This window comes from Orycteropus afer, unplaced genomic scaffold, assembly GCF_000298275.1.
Source record: "Orycteropus afer afer isolate SDZICR_OR568_19922 unplaced genomic scaffold, OryAfe1.0 scaffold00609, whole genome shotgun sequence".
Lineage (NCBI taxonomy): Eukaryota > Metazoa > Chordata > Mammalia > Tubulidentata > Orycteropodidae > Orycteropus > Orycteropus afer.
The window spans coordinates 390,972-407,167 of record NW_006922196.1 but is presented as its reverse complement, the minus strand read 5'-3'; the positions used below and the strand labels follow the sequence as shown (position 1 = coordinate 407,167).

The following is a 16,196-nucleotide window of genomic DNA, read 5'->3' as shown; positions in this document are numbered from 1 at the left end:
TCCCGAAGACCTGGTCCCTCTCGGTAGGGTAACAAGGGAACGTGTTCAGTGCAGATCAGTGAGTAAGCACAAGCCCGCCTTGTTTCAGTACCTAATAATGTTGTTATTAGGTGCCATCTATTTGGCTCCAACTCATAGTGACCCTAAGTACAACAGAATGAAACATTGCCAGGTCCTATGCCATCCTCACAATCCTTTCTGTACTTGAGCCCATCACCGCAGCCACTGTGTCAATACATCTCAATGAGAGTCTTCCTCTTTCACTAACCCTCCACTTTACCAATCATAATATCCTTCTCCAGGGAATGGTCCCTTCCAATAACATAACCAAAGTAGGTAACATGAAGTCTGGTCATTCTTGCTTCTAAGTACAGCTAGAATGCTTTCTGGGCAGACTTGTTTATTCTTCTGGCAAGCCATAGTATTTTCAATATTCTTTGCCACACCACAATTCAAAGGCATCAACTCATCTTCGGGTTTCCTGATTCATTGTCCAGCTTTCACATACATATTAGGCAATTGAAAATACCATGGCTTGGGTTAGGTGCACTTTGGTGAAAAATGACATCTTAGCCCCTAACACTTTAACGAGATCTTTTGCAACAGATTTCCCCAGTGCAATGCGACGTCTGATTTCCTGACTGATGCTTCCATGGGTGTTGACTGTGGATCCAAGTAAAATGAAATTCCTGCTAACTTCAATCTTTGCTCCATTTATCATGATGGATATTGGTTCAATTTTGAGGATTTTTAATTTTCTTTATGTTGAAGTGTAATCCACACTGAAGACTGTAGTCTTTGATCTTCATCACTAAGTGCTTCAAATCATCTTCACTTTTAGCAAGCAAGGTTGTGTCATCTGCATATCACAGGTTATTAATGAGTCTTCCTACAATATGGATGCCACATTCTTCTTCATTTAGTCCAGCATCTCAAATTATTTGCTCAGCATATAGATCGATTGAATAAGTATAATGAATGGATACAACCATGCAGCATACCCTTCCTGATTTTAAAGCATGCAGTATCCTCTTGTTTTTTTCTAATGATAGCCTCTTGGTCTATGTATAGATTCCTCATGAGTATAGTTAAGTGTTCTGGAATTCCTGTTCTTTGCAACGTTATCCATAATTTGTTATGATCCACATAGTCGAATGCCTTTGCATCACTAATAAAACACAGGTATACATCTTTCTGGTATTCTTTGCTTTCGCCAAGATCCATCTGACATTAGCCATGATATTCCTAGTTCCATAACCTTGAACTGAATCCTGCTTAAATTTCTGGCACTTCCCTGTTGATGTACTGCTATAATCATTGTTGCATTATCTTCAGCAAAATTTTGCTTGCAGGTGGTATTAATGATATTATTCGATCATTTCCACATTCTGTTGGATCACCTTTCTTTGGAATGGGTGTGAATATGGATCTCTTCTGGTCAGTAAGACAGGTAGCTTTTTTCCAAATTTCTTAGCATAGACTAGTGAGCACCTCTGGCACTGCACTGTTTATGTTAGTGTGTGTGTGTATGTGTGTATTTCTCTGCTTTAAATAGTGTTTTTTGTTGTTATTCATTAATCACCCACTGTGGTGGTTAAGTTTGTGTGTCAACTTGGCTGGGCCTTGTTGAGTGGCTGGGCAGCTGAATGTAGTTATTCCCCATGGTGAGATTGGTAATTAACTCCATGGTGGAATCTACTGGAGCAGCTGAGTAGCTGCTTTGGGTGTGTGGTCTGCTTCAAAACAACTTTGGGAATGATCTCTAGCTTGTGACATACTTGAACCCTGCATGTAGCCATGTCATTGTTCAGCAGCCTGCTATGCTCTGCTGACCTTGGGACTTTCAATGGACTTTTTACTTGTCAAACTTGGGCTTGTCAACCGTGGGCTTGTCAGCCTCAGCAGCCAGCAGCTGTCTGAGTGAAGAAAAGCCTCTAGCTTCAGTGGGCTGGGATCAGGAGACAGAGCTGAAGCCCAAGGTTGAGGAGCTTTTACCCAGCCCCTGGAGCCTGCCCCTTTGAACTTGGACTTAAAGCCTCCAAACTGTAAGAGAAGAAACTCTTGTTTGTTCAAGCCATCCCATTTGTGGTATCTTCTGTTACCAGAACACCCACCTACTACTCCCAAAAAGGAAGGCATCCATTAATATTTATACTTTCCCAAGCACAATGTTTTTTTCTCGCCCAGTCTTCCCTCTGAGGGGATTACACTTCCCTCCTTCTTCTTCCATACCATGGCCAACTCCTGGATTTTACTGAGCTAGTTCAAAACATTAAGTTGTATGCTCTAGGGTTTTTCCATGTGGTATGTCCCATCTCTTTCTATAATCCTTAATATTTAAATCACAGCAACCTATCATGTTGTCATTACTCATCTGTATTTAACTTTATATAAAGTTTGTTGTTAGGTGCCATCTAGTTGGCTCCGACTCATAGTGACCCTATGTACAACAGAACGAAACACTGCCTGGTCCTGTACTGCTCACTATTATTTCTATGTTATCTTCCCCTATTTTGACATTTTTCTCCTAATTTAATTTTGATCTGTTGGAGTCAATTGTTGCTCTTCTTGTTGTCCTAACTTTTCATTTTGATACTTATTTTTATGTGAAGCCTTCAAAGTGAGAAGCAGTAATTTACGATGAGAGTAGTATTGGAGGGAAAGACCCTTTGTGAATAAGTATGTAAAAGCCCTTTTACAGCCCCTTTCTTGAAAAGCTTACACTAATTCTTTTCTCAAAAAGAATGAGACCCTACGGGAACAGGGGCATCATGTCTAAGAACCTATAGGTTACTCCTTATCAGGGCCCCAGGCTCTGCTGCCCTACCAGACCCCTGGTTGAGCAGTTCACTGCATAGGGTGCTGGGGTGAGGGATGAAAGCCAGTGGGCTTGCTGAGTTGTGGGCCCTGCCATGGGATTCTGGCCTTCCATTGGGAGGGGCACTTCACTCTAATTTGCCCAAAGGGGTAGCTTTGCATGCTTAGACAGCCCCCCACACCATTACGTGAGAGTGCACAGACAAGTTGCCTTCCCTTCTTCCATTTCCCCAGCCCTTCTCCTTGTTCCTAAAGGTTTGTTAGGATACCTCAGTTGTGATTTCTACTATGGCTTATATATGAAGAGTTTATGCAATAAAATAAAACTCTAGATACAACCATTTTTCAGGAGAATCATAATTTTGTGTTATTTGCTGATTCATTCACTCATTTTTATTTGCTTATCAATTCATTCATTTAGTCAGTAAAAAGTTAATGAGTTTTGCTATGTCAAGTGCTGTCAGAGAATCAGAGATGCCACGAACAAATCCTCCAGAGGACTCATATTCCTTTCTTATTTCTGTGGACTTCTAGATAATTAGCAGTTGTCGGAATTAATGTGACTTAATGCATGTATACGCGAAGTGCCATGTGCTGTGCCTACTGTCAGAATTTATAAAGCAAAATTATGTTAATATGTTTGGGAATGGTGGCAATGGGCAATCTGATTATAAAATTCAGTTTATTGATATTGTTTAATGGAGAAAGGTTTTTACCACTGAAGTATCTATAATATCATTTTATTTTATTTTTTATATGCAATCTCATTTTTGGATGGCATTATTTTCCTCCACACTTAGTTAATTGCAGTTCCCTTAGCTGAAGGAGCGTCATGTGCTATTACATGCATCTCCATTTCTTGCTAACTTCTTTTATTATTGTCATTTATTTATTTTTTTTACCTCTAGCCTTATAAGTAAAGCTTCATTAGAAAGTACAGATAGGGCATTGTGCCCTCCACTGGTGTGGTAACTGTGGGCTTACCATAGAGGCTACTAAAGAGTGTAGGCCAATCAGGAGTATAACATCACCCCCAAGCACCCCAGAATCACCCCAACATTATTGTTGCCTCTTCCCCTCATCTCTTCCCTTATAGAAGCTGAGCCTCCTATCTCCACAGTGAACTTCCTTCAGGCCTGGTTTGTCAGAGCCTTCTCTGGGAAGTAGGACTTAAGGACCAGATCAGGGCTAAAGGTGGCTGACTAATCTAACAAGCTGGTTAAAGTAGATAGTCATAACAATGGTGTCTACACCCATAAACTTATTTTTTTTACACTTTAAACATGTAAGCATCTACCCACTGGTCTTCTGATTTGGGGCCACGATCTTCTCTTTGATGAAAAGTCTATTTGGTTTGTTGGGTTGTATTTCTTGCATAAATTTGATGGAAACTGCACCAACTATGATTTCCAGATTCAGCTCCTTTAAAATGGAGTGAGACATGGAAAGCAATCTGAGTACAGAACTCCCCCAAACTGTTATGATTCTTCTCTATTCTCTTACAGATGTCTTGCCTGGACCTAATTGGACATGTAGAAATAACCTAAGAACCTGTAGGTTATTCCTTATCAAGGCCCCAGGCTCACCATCCTCCTCCCTTCTGGCTGTGCTTCTTCCAAGACAGATTGGTTCATTCTTCTGGAAGCCCATGTATATTCAATATTCTTCGTTAGCACCATAATTCAAATTTTGACAGGAGCTCTGGTGGCATAGTGCCTAAGGCATTTGACTGCTAAACAAAAGGCTAATGGTTCAAACCCACCAGCCACTCTTGGAAGGAAGATTGGGCAATCTACTTCTGTAGTGATACTGCCTCGGAAATCCAAGGAGGGGTCTCTATGAGTCGGGTCTGACTCCACGGCAGTGAGTTTGGCTTTGGTTTGGTTTGATTTATTGTCCATATTTTGCATGCATATGAGGTGATTGAAAACACCATTGCTTGGGTCAGGTGTACCTTAATCATCAAAGTGACATCTTTCCTTTTTAATACTTAAAGAGGTCTTTTCAGCAGATATGCCAATGCAGTATGTTGTTTGATTTCTTCACTGCTGCTTCCACGTATGTTGATTGTTGATTCAAGTAAAATTAAATCCTTGATACAAATCCTAGAAGACAGGAAGTTGGACACTCAATGGGACTCCATAAGAAAGGATCTCATGTGCCAAGGTGTAGATGATATAAAGAATTTCTAACAGGGGGCTCATTGGATTGGCTTAAAAGTAACACTGCTAGAATAATGGAGACTGGATTCAAGAGGAAGGAATCAAGGTAAAGAGACACATTATATACTCCTACAAAGAGGTGGAAAGCAGGCCTTGAGTGGAGGTGTCACAGAAAGAAGGTGTCTGTTTTTCTCTTCCTCAGTGAGCGAGGCATCAGAAAGGCACAAGGAGTATGAGGTAAGACAGACAGGACACTGGGCTGTCAGGACCCAGGTGAGAAAAGAATCACCCTCAGGATTTCAACAAGGTAATATGGGGAGTTGGTTACCCAGGTGTGGAAGCTAAAGAAGCAAGAAGAGTGCTGAGGTTACCCAGGGATAAGTAACCACATGAAGCAGCTACTTCTCTTTAAAGCTTGGCGAAAGGAAAGGATCAGGGAACTTAGCAGGAAGCCTGCTGGCAAGGGAGTCTGGGAAATGTGATTTGCAGACTACCAGCCCCAACATCACAGAGCAGACTAGAGATGATGACCTTGGGATGAGAGGCAGACATTGCCTTCTTTCCCAGACATTGATGGCAGGAAGGGAGAGGAGCACAACTGGCAGGTCTCACTGGGAGGCTGAAGAGCAAACATAAAAGGCTCAGTGTGAATTGTGCTGTGTCTGAGATGTTTCCATGAAGGTAGCTAATACACATTGCAGATGGGGGGGCAGTCAGGGGCTTAATGTGGGCATGGAGGCTCCTACTTAACCTTACAAAGCTCCTGATACATGGCAGCATCTATTCATTTAAGTTTACTAATAGGACCATCTGGAGCTCTTAGATGTGCTCCTAAAAGGGCTTGTTGTTCTTATTCCTTGTAAAAGTGTACCTTTAATAGGAATGTGATTTTGGCTTCTTCGTTTCATTAGTTTTGCTTGAGTATGTTATTGATCTTTCTAACTTGACAGTGACTAATGTAAAATATTTTCCAGTTAGACTTCAAGGACATTGACTCTAGTTCCAACTACCCAGCTTTGTACCATTAGCACCAAGACAGAGGAGGACAGGCACACTCTAGACCTGTTTGTAGTCATTGCTTCTCTCCATTTCAGACAATTAGACAAAGTTGCAAGTCAGACCAGTTGGAAAAGCAGTGAAAGTGCTCTATGTTCTAAGAAGACTGAGACCACACAGGGGCCATTTTTACTGTGATTGTGTTACATGTTTAGACATGGCCACGGCTCTTTCTCCATCAGATGCTAACACTGAATTTCCTAGCATTTGACTATATTAGATCATGACCTCACCTGTACTAGTGCAAAAATATTCTACTTTCCCAGTCTCTATCCACTCCAGCCCACCCTTCCCAATGCTGCTAGATGGTATTTCCTGCCACACAGCTTAAATAGGGATGCTTTTCAGCTCAAGCACCTTCACTAGCTCCCAGAATTAAAAATCAACTGCTTGAGTCTTTCTATTGCTCTTGTTACACATACATTTCTCTGATCACCTGTTCTTCTCACTCCTGGAGTGCCTTCCTAGCAGCCCACCTGTTGAACTCCTACCAATATCCCAATATCCATTCCAATGTTATCTTCTTCATTAACCACTGTGGACATCAGGTTCCTGCACAGTGCTTGGGAAGCTCACTGTTTCCTAATGGAGCTGCCCTTACTTGGCCTGATAGAGTTGACTCGGAGTCCTTGCCTTATCCACCCATAGCCTACTCCTTTCCTTACTTCCCTCCAGTGCAGTGGGAGTCCCTTGAAGGCAGAGTGTAGAGCTAGGAAAGCACGGGGTCTTTTCTCACCTGTAGATACTTCAGGGAGCTGCTGACTGGAAATAGAACTCGTGTCTCAGACATCTCCATTCCACAGTAGCCTCTGGGAAACAGAGACCTGAGGTGGAGACAGAGTAGTTACTGGCAGGACTTCCCATGAGTAGAAATGGAAAACTAAACAGAGATGACATTCATTTTGTTATTCATTCATTTACTCAAATAGCACTTCAATTTTTAAGGCTGCCCCATAAAACATTCTGGAGCTCTTTTCCTTCAGAGCAGTGTTCTACAGACTCCCTGAAGCTACAAATATTAACATATTCTGTGCTCTGGTGGTGTAGTGCTTAAGGCATTTGACTGCTAACCAGAAGGCTGGTAGTTCAAACTTGCCAGCCACTCCTTGGAAGGAAGACTGGGCAATCTACTTCCATAGAGATCCTGCTTTGGAAAACTATAGGGGTCGCTATGCATCGCAACTCAACACCAATGAGTTTGGGTTTTGTGTGTGTGTGTGTGTGTGTGTGTATGCGTCCAACCCATATTGTCTGACTCATAGTGAAACTATAGGACATAGTAGGACTGCTTCATCGGATATCTAAGTCTATAATCTTAACAGAAGCAGACTGCCACATCTTTCTCCCCTGGAGCAGCTGGTAGATTCAAACCCCAGACCTTTTGGATAGCAGGCCAGTGCTTAACTGCTATGCCATGTTAATGTGTCCGTAATTAAATATTTGAGCAATGTTGAGTTCTTGAATTAAACAAAGTTAAACAGATTTTCAACACATACCTTCTCAGGGCCTTTAACATACTGATGCACATTGCAGTGCTCCAAGAAGGAAGCACAGTTCACGACAGCCCCAAATTTATTGGAACATATATGTCAAGGGTTTTGAACTCATTTAGGGAATGCTGTCTTAAACTGTGGTTGTCAGGCCCCTCTTGAGGCATGTACTCAGGCTTAGTGTTAGGAATCAAACTGAAGACTTCCCAGACTCTATTTTTCTTGAGAAAACAGGCATTCAATGTAGCAGTGTGGGAGCCACACACTCCAGAAACAGCTCTTCCTCATGGAGCCAACTTTTTAAAGTGTGCTTAATGGTCATGATATGATGGTTTAAATCACATACATCCAAAACAGATAATTAAAGCTTACAGATAATGAGATTGGATAGACATAAGCCATGTAAGCTGTCTCAGATCACCTTGATAAGCTCTGTTTCTCATTGTTTTTCAGTTTCTTCCACAGAGGTCCCATTCTTCCAACCCCACCTGTGTGACTCCCCATGGCACCGTTCTCCACCAGACACTTGACTTTGATGAGTTCATCCCCCCGATCCCACCCCCACCTTACTACCCTCCGGAATATACCTGCACACCCACGACTGAGGCCCAGAGGTTTGTCTTCCCTGTTGCTGCCATGACTGGGATGAAGCCAGGGGATAGAAAAGATTTCTTTCTTAGTGGAAAGGTCAAGCAGGATATAAAAGCATGTATGATAAGAAAGTGGAGAATGAAGGTGAAAGGAGGAATGGTCTAGAAATAGAACTTCTTTGTTAGTATGTTTGCAATATGATGAAAAAGAAAATCTAGCCCATCAAGAGTCGTTCTGTTATGTTCTAATGAAACACAAATCTGCTTTTGGATTATAGTCATTAATATAGCATGTAAAAGTAATTAAAGATTTAATCAGCTCTATGATTATCTCAATGATTATCTTAATTTTAATGGGAAGAACCATAAAATTTGTTGAAAATGTTGATGTTTCAGGGAAAAAAAAAAAGAGTTAAAACTACATAGTGAATTAGGTTTTTATTTCATAAGTATGACAAGTGTTGGATGAGGGAGGGCCTGACAGGCACTGTTCTGGTGGCTCTTTGAGACCCACAGTGCTGGCTCTGCTCCCTCCAGATGACATTGCATGCTTCTGCCTTTTCAGGAGCCTGCACCTGGACTTTGCTCCCTCTCCCTTCAGCACCATATATGATGTTGCCATCAACAGCCCTGGCCTGCTCTACCCTGCCGAGCTCCCTCCACCCTATGAGGCTGTGGTGGGCCATATGGCCAGCCAGGTGAGGCCACACCTCAGATAAGACTGGGTCCTGGGCAGTGCTCGGATATCTTCTGGGTTTGGCCCTATAGAAGTCCAATACCCAGGTGTGAATTTGTTTTTTTGTGTGGCACCAGGACTGCCTCATACGGGACCTTCTGTGTGCTGGTGCTATGCGTCTGCACCTCTCAGTACTGTCAGTACCCTGTGGGATACTGCTCGTCCCAGTCCTGTGGTACAGCAGAGCCACCAGTCACAGATAAGAGTTTGCCCAGGAGGCAACACTAGTACTTGTGCTCAGAGATGCCAGCCCCAGCCATGGAACGCCAGTGTGGGTGCTTTTCTCCTGAGCTCCCCAGCTCAGCTGCTGTGACCTGCATCACAATTCAGGTGTGTCTGAATGTAGTACTAGCCAAAGTACCTGGGGTACATGTGGGGGAACTGGTAGAGGTTCTCACCCAGGGGCAGAGACCCTTGGGATGGATCTTGATCTTCGTACTTGGGCATACCCAGAGGCCTGTGGCTACAGGAAAGAACATCTCAGCCATCACACAATGGGAAGGTAAGAAAACAGTTCCAATCCCTAGGCCTGACCTGAGCCAAGTGGTACCTTAGCACCCAGGTGTAATTTCTCAGAGCTAAGAGTTGCTGGGTATGCTCACACCCATAACAGGCCCTCAATATGTGTTCACGGAGCCTCAGCTTCCTCATCTGTAAAGTGGGGGTCAGAGTAGAACCATACTCATAGGATGAAATGGGATGATGTCTCCAGTGTGACAACAAAGGATACAACATGGTAAGTACTGAGCTCAGCAAGGGTCAGTTGCCCTTTTTTGGCATTATTATCACCATAGTCATTGTCATCATCATCCCCTTCATCAATATTGAATGACCCAAGCCAGGCGGAGAGACATGAACACCTGGACAGGACACATGATAGGAAAGGCTGTGGCCCTGCTGTAGTCCAGGAGTCCAGGAGACCAGATGAAGAGCCTATGGGGAAGCATCAGGGATGGTAGAGCCCAAGGAGCTAGAGAAATACACTGAGAGGGTAGACCATGGCCTGGCTGGGCCCCAACACCAAGCAGAGGAGTATGGATAGTACTTGTTGGGGAACCTCAGAAGAGTGAAGGTTTAATGCTGTGTAGTTAACAGACTACATTTAGAACCTTGCTCCTGAGCTTTCCAGCAGCCAGGCAAGATTTCAGAACAGATGGACAGGTGTCCTGCCTCTGATTCACAGACTTCTCTGATTTACTTACTGTCCTGTGGGATATATGGGTAACTTCAATCAAGCAAGTCCCCACTGACACTCTTGTGAGGGACCTCTTGTCACCACCCAGCATAAGCGCAGGACTCCAACCTCCCCAGACCTAGGGACAGCACACCTGTTTTCTCACTGCCCCTGTGAAAGCTCCAGGGCCCTTGGGGAGTAGGCCACATGGCAGGGCTGGCCCTTTCCCCACCATTGACTGAGCAGGCATAAGCTGCCAGATACCCTCTGTGGATGGAGAGACAGTTTACATTCTGGCTGTGCCTACACAGGCACCAATCAGCCTATGGGAAAAAGAACATGGCACTCTATACAGGCTGGGAATTGTGAGACAAATTCTCACACACTCAGGAAGCAAAGACTAAACACACTAGTTGCTAAGCCCAGTGGCTTTTAGCTTCAGCACAGTTTAGGGAAAATATCTGCAACAGGAATGCTCCCCTTTCTGGGGTACCAAGTGTCATTTTGTAATATCCTTAAAGCCTCCAACTACTATACTGACTTCTTCCCCCTCCCCCTGCCAAATATCTTGAAAGACTGGTCAACTCTGGCTCTCAAAGTGTGGGCCTAGAATAGCAGCTGCAGCAGCTGGGAAAATGACAGGAATGCAGATTCTTAGCATATCACACCACCACCACCACCACAGACTAAACTCTGGGAAAGACCTAGCAATCTATATTTGACAAGCTCTCCCCACCCCTGGCAATTCTAATGCACACTGAAATCAAAACCTACTTGTCTACACCCTCATCTGCACCTCCTCACCTCCATCCATCCTCTACCCAGTGCAGTCTAGCTCCTGATTCATGGCCATCAGCAGCCCCTTGATGATGAGTCAGGTATCAGGGCCTATGGATGCCCTCCCTCTGAATTCTGGCTTCTGCCATCTAGGCTCTGTGGGAGATCCCTGGTGCTTGGCTTATTCTGAAGCCTGTCTGTTGGGGCCCTGTTATGGATTGAATTCCTCTACTACCCTCCAAAATCTTCATCTCACAGAGCTCTGTCCCCACACACTGCTCACTTCCCTCTCATGGGCACACTGCTCCCTGTCCAGTTCCCCAGGCTCAAGGAGCCTCTATGGGAATCCCAAACACTCTCCAAGGTCCTTAACTGCTCAAGAAAGCGCACTCCTATGTAATGATGACCATGGAATCTAAGAAGCCCACGTGAGCAGATTGCCTTCACCCTACTACACATCACTACTTACACACACACACACACACACACATTCACTCACTCAGATGCCTTGGAGGCTCCTAGGGCTCCAACTTGCCCACTCTCCATCCCCTTCCCCTGCCCCCTACTATGTCCCAGGCACCAGGCTTGGCAACCCTCTGCCCAAAAGTGCTCTCCTTTCCCCTCTTCCTTGGCACCCATTAGATCCCAGATCACCTATTGTGCCCTTAAGGGGGACACTCTTTCAAGATGTTTGGCAGAAAGGGAGAAGATAGGACAGTAGTTAGAGGGGGGTTTTGGGTGTTGGGCCTTGAGTATGTTACAAAATGGATGGAGGAAGACCTATAGGAAGAGGGAGAGGCTGGCCCAGGGATGGGGCATCAATGGAGGGAAGTCCCTGGAAAGACAAGAGAGGCAGAACACAGAAGGAGAGACTTCTCTATAACCACCAGAGGAGTTATAATGACAATGATGGCAGACAGATGGTGTACTGAACCACATTCAGATACTACAAAGATATTTTATTAGTGCTTTATTACTGTTATACTCTAGTTCCCTGAAGAATAGATATTGGAGAATGATAATACTGGTTAAAAAACCAATATGAAACCATTCTCCAAAATGATTAGGAATTCTCTACATTGTAATTTCTTTCACAAAATGGTGAGATGAACGTTAAGGTCAGATGCTGGCACTGATACCAGTGCCAATTGCTGTCACGTAAACTCCACTGCATGGCAAGCCCATGAGTGTTGGAGTCAAACTGGGCTCCATAGGGTTTTCAAAGGCTGAATTTTCAGAAGATCACCAGGCCTTTCTTCAGAGGACCCTCTGGGTGGATACTAACCACCAACCTTTTTGGTTAGCAGCTGCCAAGGAGGCAGGGAGGCTGCATCTTCTCATCTCCTCTAACCCCACAAGAGGAAGACAGAATCACCATCAGTAGCCCAACGCCTATCCCTGTGAGGCCAGACATGCTGCCTCCCTCCAGCCCTTTCACCTACCCTGACACCAACCATTCCTCCTACAGCATCCACCACCTCGCTGCTGGGTTTGATAATTTGCTGCAGTGGCCACACAGAACTCACAGATTATGGGGTTTATTAGGGAAGCACAAGGCTACAATTCAAGTTCTGGAACAACGCTCAATCTCTCTCACCCCGCTGTCTCTCAGCCAACAGTCTCTCTCCCAGCACTGCATGTCTCTTAGGAGCGTGTTTCTCTCAGCAGCACTTCTGTTCTTGTTACCTAGTGCCACTCTGACAGAAATATACCACAAATAGGATGGCCTTAACAAAAAGGAGTTTATTCTTACAATTTGGAGGCTTTAAATCCAAGTTCAAAGTGCCAAGCTCTAGAGGCTGGGTAGAAGCTGTTCAGCCTTGGGCTTCTGCCTCCAGCTCCCAGCCCACTGAAGCTAGAGGCTTTTTGCAGTGAATTGCTTGATGTGGCCCTTCTAGCCATTGTCCTCCATTCTGTGATATATTGTAAATCCTATTGTCCATGCCTATTTGGGGTGGTGTAGTAGTTAAGGTCAGGTATCAACTTGGCTGGGCAGCTGATAGTAGTCATTCCTATAATGACTGGCAATGGATTCTCTGATGGGATTTGCCTTGAGCTTCTGATTGTTAATGCCATCCACTTAAGTTATTTCTGTTGGAGTAACACAGGTGGAATATATCTTGAGTCCTGCCTTGCTGGAGGGTATAATTCGAATCACCACCCTTAGCTTCCTTGAGGGTATACCTATGAATCTCCTGGGAAGGTTCACCCTCCTCTTGCTCCGGCTCTGTGTTTTGGCTCATCCTCATCTCACCCTTGGATTTGGGATAGCAGCCATCATCCAATCTGCTGATCAAGGTTCATGAAACCCCAATAATTGGGAGGATCCTCCAGACCCACTCACGGGCCTGGGACTCGCCAGCCTGCCAGCCTCCACCACTACTACGTGAGACAATCCCTTGGGTATTTGTGAGTTCTGTAAGGCATTACAGCGAAATACAGAACCATAAGATGGGGGAAATTACTGGGAGGAGGAGAAGTTAATGTCTGAAATGATGGAGTGGCATGGCAGTTTGGACATTTGGGACATCTTTAACCTCCACCTCATGGGGTCCAGCCTTGTGCCGATCTTTCTGAGAGAAATTGTTCAAGCACTTTTCTTCATTCAGACAGCTGCTGGCTGCTGAGGCTGCCAAGCCCAAGGTTGATAGGTAACAAGGCACAGTCACAATATTACCAAATCACACAGCAGGCCATTAAATCAAGTCCATTGTAAGTCCCAAGGTCGACAGAGCATGGCAGGCTGCTGAACAATGACACAGCTACATGCAGGGTTTAAGGTGCCATAAGATGGAGACCATTCCCCAAGGCTTCTAATTATATATAGGAAGCAGACCACATTCCCTAAGGCAGCTACTCAGCTGCTCACAGTAGATTCCACCATGGAGTTCATGACCAGTCTCATCATGTGGAATACTACCTCCAGCTTCCCAGCCACTCAACGAGGCCCAGCCAAGTTGACACACAAACTGAACTACCACAATGTCTTTCTCAGACAGCAGTCAAAGAGACCTCTTCTGCCTCTAGAAGGGCTCCTTTTGAACCTGGCAGAGTGAACACTAACCAATCCCAATATCAGAATTCTATACACCTGGAGAGAGTGAACTTCCCAGAAAACTACTTTGTGCTGCTCCCAACAGAAATACCCCAGATGGATAACTTTAACAATCAGGAGCTACTCAGTTGTTCACAGCAAATTCCACCAAGGAGTTTACAGACTTATGGCTAGAAAAGTCACACTATGTAATTTACTACATCGCAGCAGCCAAGCACATTAACTGTTTATACCACCCAGGGACTTCAATAGTAGGACAGGTACACATTAAACTGCTTTGGGCTTCACTGGAAGAACTAAGCCTGGAATTTGGGTAGGACTGGGAGGCAGGTAAACAAAGGAGACCATCCATGGTACAGGCCCAGCCAGGCATAGGTCAAGGTATAGAGCATGGATCCCTAATGTTCACCTGGAGCTGAAGGTGTATGAAAGAGATTTATAAAATAGTTTGGGTGTCTTTGAAAAGATTGGCATTTAGGACTCACTGTTCAAACCCAACAGCCACTCCTCAGAAGGTACATTGGGCAGCCCCACAAGAGAAAGACAGAATCACCATCACTAGCCCAAGGCCTATCCCTGCGAAGCCAGACATGCTGCCCCCTCCAGCCTTTCTGTAGTGATACCATGTTGGAAACCCAAGGAGGGGTTGCTGTGAGTCAGATCCGACTCCACAGCAGTGAGTTTGGTTTTGTTTGGTCTACATTGTTATGACCTAATTAGGATGACAGGAGCCAACAGTGCCCTAGGAAATTTAATGTGGTGGCAACATGATAGGAGGAAAGGAAACCAGAGGCATGGAGACCAGTATCAGAGGAAGCCAATGAGCATGATTACAGGCAGGCTAACCCCAAAGGCTCAAAATTATTGCTTGTACTTTCAAACTTACATTATAAAATTTGTGAGCAAAGAATCTTCAAAGATTGCCTTGAGACATTGCCTAAATCTTAATTCACATTTTCCATGATTGTTTGTAATGACTCCAAAAGAACTGATCTTTAGAAATCTGGTACTAAATGGCTGATCTCAACCTAAAACCAAAAAAAAACAAACTCATTGCCATCGAGTCAAGTCCAACTCATAGTGACCCCTCCTTGGGTTTCCAAGGCAATATCACTATGGAAGTAGATTGCCCAACCTTCCTTCCAAGGAGGCTGGTGGGTTTGAACCCTTCTGGTTAGCCTTCTGGTTAGCAGTCAAATGCCTTAGACACTACGCCACCAGAGCTCCCATCTCAACCTAGGAGATGGCATAATTTCCATGCAATGTACCTTAGCCAAAGAGCTTTCTAAAAGGAAGAGAGAAATAGAGAAAATTGACTTATTTGCGTAAGTGCCAATTAATTTCTCAGCTATTAAACTAATAAAAGTAGTATACCTGAGAATAAGTCTGTGTGTCCCTTTGAATGTTCTGTTATTCTCAGGCCTCTTCCCTAGACCATCTTTTCACCACTGTTCCTTCTGAAAGGAGCTATGTGTATGAGCCTTCACTGCTAAACTCACATTTCAACTTATTTTCTAGGCCACAAATATATTTCTTCTCCACCCTTTCCTTTATATGTAATTGAAAATACTGTGTGAACCAAAGCATTTCCCCACATCTTCAGTGTAGTAAAGTGGCTTTTCACACCAAGGAAGGTCAAATTCAAATTCAAATTAAACCCTGGCCACCCTGATTGCTGGAGGCGACAGACAGACTCCCCAGGAGCTGTCTATTCTCAAACCAGATTCAACTGTCTACTGAGCCAAAGGGAAGCTGGAGTGATGCTTCTGCAAAATATGAGATGAATCTAATTTCCTCCTGACCTTGTCCCAAGATATATTTTGTTTCTCTTGTTTTATTTTTATTAACAGAAGATTTTTTTCCAGGCAGCAGGTTCGAAATTGCCACCCATTCCTGCAGATAAATAAATAAATAGAGTAGAATGTTAGATACAGGAAGATATGTGGAAGGAAACAAATGTTTAGGACATTGTTCTTTGTGTGTGTGTGTGATTTAGCAGAAGATTCTTGGCAGAGATTTCCAACCTTGGTTATTTTCATACAGTAAGTCCAGAAGAGAGACGGTAGGGGTGATGATGGTGCTAATTCTTCCTTACCAAATTCCCTCCCCAAAAGAGAATATCAGGAAAAAGCGCCCACAATGGATGGTAACTTGTATGATGGTGCTATTCTAAAGCGTCTGTATTGGTCCAAGGACACTTTCGATGGGTCTCTTGCCAGCTGACAGCGCTCTCAGCCCAGTGTGGGTCTCACTCAGAGCTCCTCTCCCACCAGCACGGACCAGCTCACCCCTTTGTGTTGGTGGAAGGCTGCAGCCCTGCACACCTGTGGCCGTGAGCG

General features: G+C 44.3%; 1 protein-coding gene across 1 annotated transcript in view; it reads left to right on the top strand.

Moving 5' to 3' along the window:
• FAM189A1 (family with sequence similarity 189 member A1) overlaps window positions 1-16,196 on the top strand; it is a 1,045,217-nt gene that overhangs the window by 1,017,334 nt on the left and 11,687 nt on the right. Inside the window, exons 6-7 of the mRNA XM_007956331.2 lie at window positions 7,979-8,139; window positions 8,681-8,813. Of these exons, the coding sequence (XP_007954522.2) occupies window positions 7,979-8,139; window positions 8,681-8,813 (294 nt within the window). The remainder of the gene's footprint in view (window positions 1-7,978; window positions 8,140-8,680; window positions 8,814-16,196) is intronic.